This window comes from Buceros rhinoceros, unplaced genomic scaffold (assembly GCF_000710305.1).
Source record: "Buceros rhinoceros silvestris isolate BGI_N320 unplaced genomic scaffold, ASM71030v1 scaffold4350, whole genome shotgun sequence".
NCBI lineage: Eukaryota > Metazoa > Chordata > Aves > Bucerotiformes > Bucerotidae > Buceros > Buceros rhinoceros.
This window is the reverse complement of record NW_010388868.1, coordinates 35,976-45,874: the sequence shown is the minus strand read 5'-3', so window position 1 is coordinate 45,874 and position 9,899 is coordinate 35,976. Positions and strand designations below refer to the sequence as shown.

Below are 9,899 nucleotides of genomic sequence, written 5' to 3'. Positions count from 1 at the left end.
GAATGTTTCATTTCTTGTTGTGACAAGAGTAACAATTGGTAATTGATAAGCGTGGGGAAAAAGCTTTACATGTATATAGATATAGAAAAGTCTCTAAAAATAACTGTAATTTAAAAGGTAATTAAAAAAAAGCACTGTCCAAACAGAAAGAGGAAGATTAAAGCAAAGCCTAACGGATGGTGCTTTCAGAAGGAAATCTTGCATGCTCAAAAGCTACTACTGCCTAAAAGTTCTTGGTATCTTAAATTTGTCTTTCCAGTTGCCTTAATGTCAGATAGGTAAGGGTTATGCTACATTAATCATGCATGTGCTCGCAGTTCCTGCCAGTAGTGCAGCCTTCCAGCTGTTTCAACTTGGAAACAGCTGCAAATCTTAAGCAAGTAAAAAATTCGGTTGACAAAACTTATGGATATATAGAAAAAAAATCCATATTTGCTTGCTTCCAAAATTAATCTTAAATGACCTGAAGCATTCTAATATGCAAACAGCTAATGACCATGTTCGCATTTGTTTAACTGTGATAAGTCAGACTTTTGTGTAAGCTCGCTTGTATGAGAGGAGTGTTGGGGGCTGGGAGCAGTAGCAGGGAAGCAGGAGGAAGCGTAGGGATGGTGTGTACTTTTCTCTCTGACCCATTTAGGCTGCAGTCTCACATTTGCTTTAAGTCGATCCACGTGTGTGCTGCTGCTGACAGCATTCCTCCTCACCCCAGTCACATTCTGCCACCATTAGGGCTTGGGAGGCTGCTCGTTGAGTTATAGGAGGGAACTGGTCCCAATGAAAATTGCAACTTTTTGTTGCTGGGCTGATTTTCAGCAGAGCAAGTTCTCTCATCTGTATCAGCTTGTGGCCACGTGAATGTCGTGCCGGAGGTGGGAACCCTGCCTGGCTTTAGCTTGACTTAAAACAGTCGTTGGTGCAACATCTTCAGAAGATGGTGAATCAACAGCCTAGGAGTTTTGTTGTGTTTTTAGTGCCAGCATTGGCTGTGGTTTTCCAGCTCTTGACACCAGAAGTGAAAAGTTCAGTATGGATTTCATTGGCGTGAAGCTGTATTAAAAAAAGAGGTAAGAAGCAAGCAAGACACTGTCTAAGGATGATGGGACAAGATTGGCAATAGGTTGTGTGCAACCTGTGAATAAGCCCTATGGCTTCTAGTCTGTTGTTGTTGAAGTGGGGGTAGCAGTTAGGTGGATAATGGGCATGAAATGGCAGCAGTAGAAGTACCTCCGAGGGAAGCAGAATGCCAGGAACCAAATGCAGAAGTCAGAGGAACTGCTTATGATGCCAATTTTTTCAGTGTGAGTAGGGCAAATTAATTCAAATGGCCAGTTGCTGTATATGCAAAGAGCCTGCCCACGTAGGAGTGGTATCATATAATCGGGAATGGAAAAAGTGCTTGAGGAGGGGGGTGGGGGGAGTTCCGTGGGTGCTTTGCAGGACTGCTTTGGCACTGATGGAATACAAGGGCCAGTTCTGAGAGAATGAATAGTTAAAGAAATACAGATAAGTGCTGGGAAGTGATGTTAACAGCAGGTTTTCTAGATGAAAGAAAAGTAGCTTAGTATCAAATATTTAAGAAGTGGTTGGAGTAGTGACCACTATCTGGATTTTTAATCCATCGATGTGAAAGTTTCTGTGGTAGTTCTCTTTAGCCAAAGGAATGAATGAATGTGAGACATGCCATGGAAGGGCTTTACCAGGAGAGATGGGGAGCTGCCCCTGGTAGTTGGGGTGCTCTTGTGGGAGGCGAAATGGATGGGGTGGATTGTTGTCAACAGCAGAGAAATTGAATACAGGTCTCTGTGCTGAGATAGTCTGGTTCTGGCCTGAAGAAGATAAAATGGAGGCATCAATCTTTCAGTACGCAGGTCTCGATTAAGTCCTTTTTTTATTTCAGCAGGTTATTTTTAACAAGGATCAGCTTACCGGTTTGGTTTTCTGTGCATCCCCACAAACAGCTGTGCTGGTGCAGCTGGTGGAATATCGCAGGGGAAAGGCCAGGAACTGTTTTGCTCTGCTGAGATAACCAGAACAGAGCGTACCCTTGGGCAGTCCCTGAAGCAGAGCTGCCAGGTACCGCAGGCATGCATCACTTGGAGCAGGGCGGGAGTGCAGGGACTCCAGGTTGCTCAGCACTGGGACTGACACATCCCGTGGAGGAACTGGGGAGTGCTTCTGTGGAAGCACACGGGTCTGGGGAGAGGGGGTGCCCCACTATGGGAAGTGGGAGTTTGGAGCAGAGCATGGGAATGAGGCCAGCATGTTCATTGCTTTCCTCATAGGCATTTAGGTGTTCCTGGGAAGAACTCTTAGCTAGCCTTAATAAAATTTTTTTAGTAAGGATAAAAAAAGTTGTTACTGTTTGGGATCAGCACTGCTGTAATGTCCTACTGTGCTGCTGCTTTTACTGTTGGCTGGCCTTTTTTATAATACGGGCTCACAGAGGTAAACCTGCTTCTCGCTCATGGAGTTGTGCCTCTTGCTGGAGATACTGGGTGTGATTGCTGCAGCCATCCCCTCGGTTGCCTCCCTGCCTCCTCCAATTGTTTGAGCTTTAACTGTTTTCTTGTCTTTGGCCTTGGAACTCTACCCTTGATTGGGCTTCTGGGACCAGCCTTCCTAAGAGCAGCCTCACTGCTATTCCTGGACTTTCCCTGTTGTGGCTTTGTTTGTTTAACTTATTTGTAATACAAATAACGTGGAAGCCTGTGGCATGGAGCACAGAGCAGGAAATTCATTCAGGCTTTGAGCTGGGACTTGCTGAAATTGAAAGATATGACAAAGCATGCAGGGGTGGCCACTCATAAAAACCTGCTCTCTTTTCCCTTTTTTGCAAGTTCTTTTGGGGAGCCTTTTCAAAGACAGAAAAGCAGTGAAAACTTAAATGCAGGATAAAATCTGCACATAAAATTCAGTCAGTAAAGTAATTCAAATTCTGGAAATGAGTACCCAAGCAAAAACCATCCAAAACATTTCCTTTAATAGAATCTAGTGTTTGTTACCATAACAATCCTTTTCACAAAAAAAGGATTAGTGCTGTTAACATGGCTCCATTGCCTGCTTCAGGTAGTGCTGATTCCCAGGCCCCCTCGAGCAAATAGCAGAGAGAGGGAAGATCTGTATGCCTGGATTTTGATGATGCAGTTTAGTATTGTAATAACAATTCGTTTATGCTCTGGCTGTGTACTGCCTGTTATTATCCTGGAGACTTATGCTTTATACTAAGAAGTACTACGCTGAAAGAGCAGCATTACAGTCTCGGTCAGTCTGAGGGGAGGGTGCAGGTGGGCAGGCAGAAGCCAGATAAGGATAATACATAGCTGTAGCTGCTTGACATTACCATTTTTAAGGGATCAAAAAAAAAAAGGATGATTCTTCTTGAATATGGGAAGAGAAAGATGTTTCTGGAGTGACGAGATCATAAAAGAAATAAAATTGCTTCTGAAGAATACATCTGATTTTCTTCCTTTTTGTTTGCTCCTATTTTATAACTTAAGCTGCAGTTCTGCTATCAACTGCCTCTTGTGTAAGCATTTAATATTAGCAAGATTTTCTGCAAATCTATTTTTGTGACAGTGCTCTCTTGCCTACACATTTTGTTTTGTAACAGCCACTGCTTCCTCCATCAAAAGAATAGAAATTTTCTGAAATAAAAGGATAGTAGTATTCAGGGGTCCTATCTGAACTTGTTGATTCAGATCTTATGTGCCAGTTCAAAGCATTGAGGTTGGCATCGGTTGAGGAGATGATGGTGTTTCTTTCAGCGTGCTGGGAGTAGATGGGTAGAAACACTTTTTTTTTTTTTTTAGTGGGCTTGGAGCTAAAAACTGAAAAGGGCCTTTTGTTTTTGGATGCAGATTCAGGAGCGTGATAAACTTTACCACTTGGTAGCCTGGGAACTTGATTTTGTGTGTTGCTTACAGAAGTGCAAGCTTTATTCTCTCTCTTCTCCCCCTGCCTCCCCCTCTACCCAGTGGTATGATGAGCCTTTGAGAAATGGGAACTGCCTGGTATGTGTCCTACACATCGCAAAATTTCTGTAGCTTCTAGATTTTTGTTCTTTTGCTCTTTAAAGGAGAATAATTTTACTGTTTTGCTGGTGCAGGAAGGGGGTGGATTTTTGTAACCTTGCTGATGAGCTTGTCCTCGCTTTTTAAAAAGACACGGTTCCTTGTCCTTTTCCCAGAGATACTTAGACACCACTTTAATGCCATCACTTAATTTCAAGGGCAGCTTTGACCTTAAAGGCGGTATTTCTTTTGGTTTAAAAAAAGAATCCCAGGAAAAAGCCTGTAAGGCCCTCTTACTACAAGTTTCTAATGGAAGATGCACCTCCTAAGAGACTTGTTTTACCCCTCTATATTTTGTCTTATAAGTTGTACTCTTGCCTAATACTTTAGAAAAAAAAATGCAATACTTGTTTCTGACTGTTCAACATGATATTCCTTTGTAGTACTGAGGTGGGGAGTAGCAAGTTTTTAGAGTAGTGTCTGCTCAAACTTTTTAAAAAAACCTATTCTGCTGTATTAAATGGATAAGCAAGTCAGAAAGCTGTTGTCTTGAGTTTTGTTTCATAACCCAGAGCACAGCCAGCTTTAAAGGTGTGGCAGTTCTTTTCTTTTCCATCCAGCAGAGCAGTTGAGTTCATTTCGGTTTGTAGCACTGCAGTATAATCTGGTGAATACCCAGCTGAGCAGATTGCTAATAAATTGCATTGTAATGCTGGATGTTCCCACTGTTTTGGCAGAGATCATAAGGCTTGTTGCGTTCCTGTGCATAGCTGGACCAGCTCACTGCACGCTGGGACCGTATGGTCAAACTGGTGGAAGGGGCATTAGCCAGCCGTTAGGGCTGATTGAAGCCACCCTGGTAGTCTAGAGCAAACGATAATGACAGTCGGGAGATAAACAGCAAATGGAAGGTTATAAAATGCCACCCAGCTAGTGAGAAGCAGGGGGAGTGGGAGTATGTCCCAGAGCTGATAGACGTAATGCAGTATTGTAGGTTTGCTGGAGGGAATTGCTTATGTTCCCAGCTCTGTAGCTTGCAGCTGCTCTGCAGCTCTGCCCTGCGCTGACCACATTGCTGGGGGAGCAGTCACTCTTGTAAGAAGGTACCTGAGTGCTTAGCAAGGTTTGTGACTACCACTGCACAGTTAGGAGGGCCTGTCATGTGAGGACTGGCAGTATGAGTGGGTATTTGGTCTCTGTTTGTCTTTATCAACAGTAACTGGAGCATTTGTTTGTTTATTTTGGTAAGTTACTTTCTTATGTGCGGTTTCTCTTCAAGTATGAACATGTGCTCTTCAGATCATCATCATGGCTTGGCTTCGCGGACAAAGATTTGGGAAGGGTTTTCCCCATGCTTATTGCAAGCGAGCTGATGGCTGAAAAGGCCAATGCGGGATAGGCAAGTCCGGTCCCTCACCTGTTGCTATAGGGCTTTGCAAGCATGAGTGCACCCTTCAGGCCTGCGCGGTGGATTTTTTAGGTGAGGCGCAGCGTGCGCAGAACTGGCTCCACCCTTTACACCTGAGGTTCATCTGCCAGGGCCGAGCAAGCTTGGTTGGTGACAGTGAAGTCCTTGGGTCGTAGGTTTGGTTAGAGTATCCTTCTCTGAGATGGAGCCTTACAAGGCTAAACGAGCTCCATCTGCCCGGGTTTGGAGTCAGAGTTGTCCTTCTCCTAGGATGGTTGCCCGAAGGCTAGTGAGCCCATCCTGCCCGTGGACACACTTTGTCTGACCCTTCAGTTGAGACCTGTCTGGCTTGGGAGACTACCGGTGGCATGTGCCACCACCAGCACAGCTCTCAACCTCACAAGGGCATGCAAGCTCTTTCCCCACGACAAGGGGGTGCCCGTGAAAGAGGCTCGTCAGATACCAACAGATTAAATCACCGTATTTACAGTTAAATAAAATATTATGGGGACACATTTTTTTCAGCTCTGGAAATGTCAGATTGGTGAGATTGTAGTTTTGTGACTTCCAGCCTTTTCTGCCATACTTTTGGTTGTCATCTGACTGGGATGAGGGCAGTGTACAACAGTTTGGTCCTGTCCTGGGGCAGTACCTGTTTAGCCAATACCTGCCTCTTCTTGGAGTTACCTTTTGAGTAGAGATGCTTCTTGAATCTGTGAAGGAACCAGGAGTACAAGGTATCTTCTGCTTCCTGCGAGGAAATCTAGAAGCACGACTGCTAATGCTAACTTCTGCAGCTCTTTTTTTTAGAGTTATGTAAGATTGCGGAAAAATAGAATTTTGTTGTCATGTTAAATTCAAGGGGGGCGAGTGGAGGAACAACAAAGCTTTTGATCTTTCTTTAGTAAATAGGAAACTAGTTATGGAATGTAAATATTTGTCTTAGATGATGCTATAAGCAGTACATTTCTTTCTCTCCCATAACAGATAAGGACAAAACCAAGTGCTTCTTACCCTGCATTTTGTTCATTTTTGGGGCGCAATAGCAGTGTAACAGTTGTCTTATTTTCCACAAACCGTATGACTGACGTTACACTACAAAGCAGCTTGAGGGAGTACTAGCACACAGAATTAAAGCCTTCACTCTGCTGAAAGTTGAGTAAAGCCTTTAAAGAAATAGCATTTCTGAAGTGGACAAATACCTTCTGTGCTCGTCATCACTTTGGTCTTTGTCAGCGGGCGATGACTGGTTATCCCTAAAGAAATTGCATTCCAAAATATTGATGGTGGATGAAGAGCTCAGCTGAAAAAACATGTTACTGAAACAAGCATGCTGTTTACTTAGGATGGATTATGATGAATTGCATTTCAATACGTGAAATTAAGAACACATTCAATACTCAGAATTTTAATGGCAGCTTGGAGATGGGAACAGCTCAGTGGGAGAAATAATTTATGAAATAAATGAATTTCAAATATCTTCTTCAATGTTGGTTTTTTTTTCTTTTCTGGTATATTCTTTGTTTCTGAAGTGTCTTCTGAGGTGCAGAGCCCTGAACGAGTGTGCTGTTCTTGGGAGAGGGCTTACCTCATGATGGGGGCCAGGGGAATGCTGGGAGAGAAGTCACATGGATACTCGACCTATTGTTATTCTGCATCTGCAGCTCATTTGGGCTGTCCTCTGGTGTGCGCCCAGAACCACATCAGCTGCTGCCATGCCAATGGTATGGGAAGCTTCCTCATCACCTCTTCTTGCTTGTTGGCCCTGCACCATCCTGGTCCTTGTGGAGCCAGGTGGGCCCTGCATTGGTGCTTCCCCCATTAGCCTAAGAAGTATTCAGGAGTGCATGTGGCTCTTCCTTGGCATAGGAGACACTGTTCTCTTTATGGTTTTACAAAAGCTTTACTTAAAAGCAAAATTTTGACAACACCTAAAACTGCTGAAATAGTTTCTTGTTATCAGCTACCTTTGTGACTTTGAGGACGTTGAATTGGACCATCTTACTTAAACGGGGTGCTGCACAATTGCTGCTGCAGTGGATCTCTCTGCAGCCGAGGGAGAAGTGCATGGGCATAGTCATGTCTATTTATATTTTTTTAAATGGTTGTACATCTGCATGTAGTGCCTAAAATGTCTACAGATGGCAGTTCTTTGTGTATTCATCTCAGCAGCTACACGTGGCAAATACAACCAGATAAAATAGGAAGCTTAGGTGATCAGAAGAGGCGGTGTTCTCTGCGGCCACGCTGATCCACGCTGGCCTCTGTGGTGGACTTTCTTGGGAGGGGAGCAATCAGGGTTGCTGCTTGGCTGCCACTGCAAAAATAAGTTTTACCTACTCACAGGTAGGTAAATTTTTTTTTTTATTATTCCCTCTTCAGATGAAAACACACTGTTCTTTCTTAGGGGCATTAAAAGCCTTGAGCTTGCTTCAGCAGACTGAGGAGTTTGAAATGAAATTCAGGGGAGGAGGAGAGCTGGTTAATAGCTTCATTGTTGGAAGATGCAGTATTTGCGTTTGAGAGACTGAGGCTGATGAGCGCCAGTCCAGGGCCTGCTGATGGCAGTGGAAAAACGCTTCACTTAAAGGGCTTTGGATTACTCTTGAGTAGCTTATTGTCCCCGCACCTCTTGTGGAAGGTGACATATCCTTCCTCTGTCATTACTCCTTCATCCAGACGTGTAACACCCGGTTGACCAATGTGCCTTAAAGGAGTTTTCGTTGCTGAGCGCACTTCCCACTTGCACAGGAAGGAGAAGCTGTCACTTTGTGGCAGCTCCTGTTTGGCCGGAGACTTGCTGACCCTGGCTGCTAGTCTGGAGTCGCTCTTTGTTAAAGCCGAGTGGAAGCAGTGTCTGTGGCAAAAGGTTGTTCAGAGGTTAAGCATTCTTACCATGTTATTAGTGATGATGATGTAGGGATTTGCATCAAATTAAGATGTGCTGTCTGTGCTGGTGCTGTACTGGTAAGCATTGCATTGTCACCGTTGCTTTCTGTGATCAGTGGTGGCTGAGGTGCATGGCAGGCATTGTGCCCCTTCAGCAAAGCTTCTCATGACATCTCTGAAGGGAACAGATGAGCGTTTCCTGTAAATGCTTGTACTGGAAACATCTGCCCGGCACATTGAATTAAAGGATTTTTCTTGATGTGCTGTCTGACCCCATATGCCGAGGCACTTCAGTGCTCCGTTTTCCTCATGACTTCCCCCATCTTTTTCTCAAGCTGCTTTTTCGGCACACTCTTCCGAAGCTGGAGCTGTGAGGATGTACCAGACCTCGTTTCCTGCATCTGTCCCAGCAGCTGTACCACTTCCTGCCATGAATCATCTGAAACACACTTTTTTTTAATTGTTTAAGGGTGAAGGCACGTTTGTTTTCCTGAAGCCACAAACTAATCTTGGCAGTCTGGCAGCCAAGCCTTAAATGAAAGCTCGGGTGTGAAAGTGTTCAGAGGAAGGAAGTGCCTTCCGTCAGTAGTGGTCACAGGCAAGCCCGGAGCAGAGCTCCTTTGCTTGTGGTCCTCAGTTGTGATCAGAGGAACTGCAAACTCCCTTCGTTTCTTGGGGAGCTGCAGCAAAACATCTCTTCTGTTTGCACACCAGGGTCAAGCACACCATGACCTTTGGTTTTCAGAAGTTTGTCGCTACAGCTAACTCAGTGCTGATTGTCAAACGGTGTTAAGGAAGAGGGGCATAATCTTTTGTCTGAGAATTCTTGGCTATGTTTTGGATCCACTTTGGGGCTGATGCTTCCAGCTTTGTTTTCCAGGGCTCATTGATTGTATGTATTTCCATTCAAGCAGTCCCATATGAGACGTTTTTTTGTCCTGAGGAACTGAGAATATATAGTTCCTGAAACTGAGACGTTGTTGTACTTCACACAGAGATGAAATCCAAAATCCAACCCCTCAGTTTTCTCTTTAAAAAACCACCCACTAAAGAAACCCCAACCTGAAAGCACATTAACTACAACGTTGTTAAGTGTTATTTTTATTTTTTTTTCCTTGTTAATTTTTCTAGGAAAACGTCAGATTCACCACTTGGGAAACCAGCTTCAACTCAATCAACACTGTTTGGATACTGCCTTTAATTTTTTCAAGATGGCTGTGAGCAAACACCTAACCCGGGGGAGAAAGATGACCCACGTCATTGCCGCCTGTCTCTACCTGGTGTGTAGGACAGAAGGAACTCCTCGTATCCTTTCACTTTTTAAAAATAAATAAATAAAGTACATACTTTTAGCAAGTCAACTATTGCAGTTAGACCTTGTTTCAAAATTTGAGAAGGTAAGTGTTTAGGAGTGGACTTTGTCACTTCTATATAATGAAGTGAATGGGATTTTTTCCTGTGGTTCAAATACATTTTTTTCCTTTCTAAATGTACAGTACTCGGTATTTACAAGACACTATAAATATCACTCTGCCTCCCAACAATAACTCTAAATTTATTCCTTCTCATCATTTTCTTCTAGTATGAAA

The 9,899-nt window shown here is 43.8% G+C and overlaps 1 protein-coding gene across 1 annotated transcript in view; it reads left to right on the top strand.

Moving 5' to 3' along the window:
- LOC104489488 (transcription factor IIIB 90 kDa subunit-like) overlaps positions 1–9,644 on the top strand; it is a gene marked incomplete at its 5' end in the record, with an annotated part of 31,432 nt that extends 21,788 nt beyond the window's left edge. Inside the window, one exon of the mRNA XM_010131655.1 lies at positions 9,442–9,644. Coding sequence (XP_010129957.1) covers positions 9,442–9,644 — 203 coding nt within the window. The remainder of the gene's footprint in view (positions 1–9,441) is intronic.
- Between the last annotated feature and the right edge of the window lie 255 nt (positions 9,645–9,899).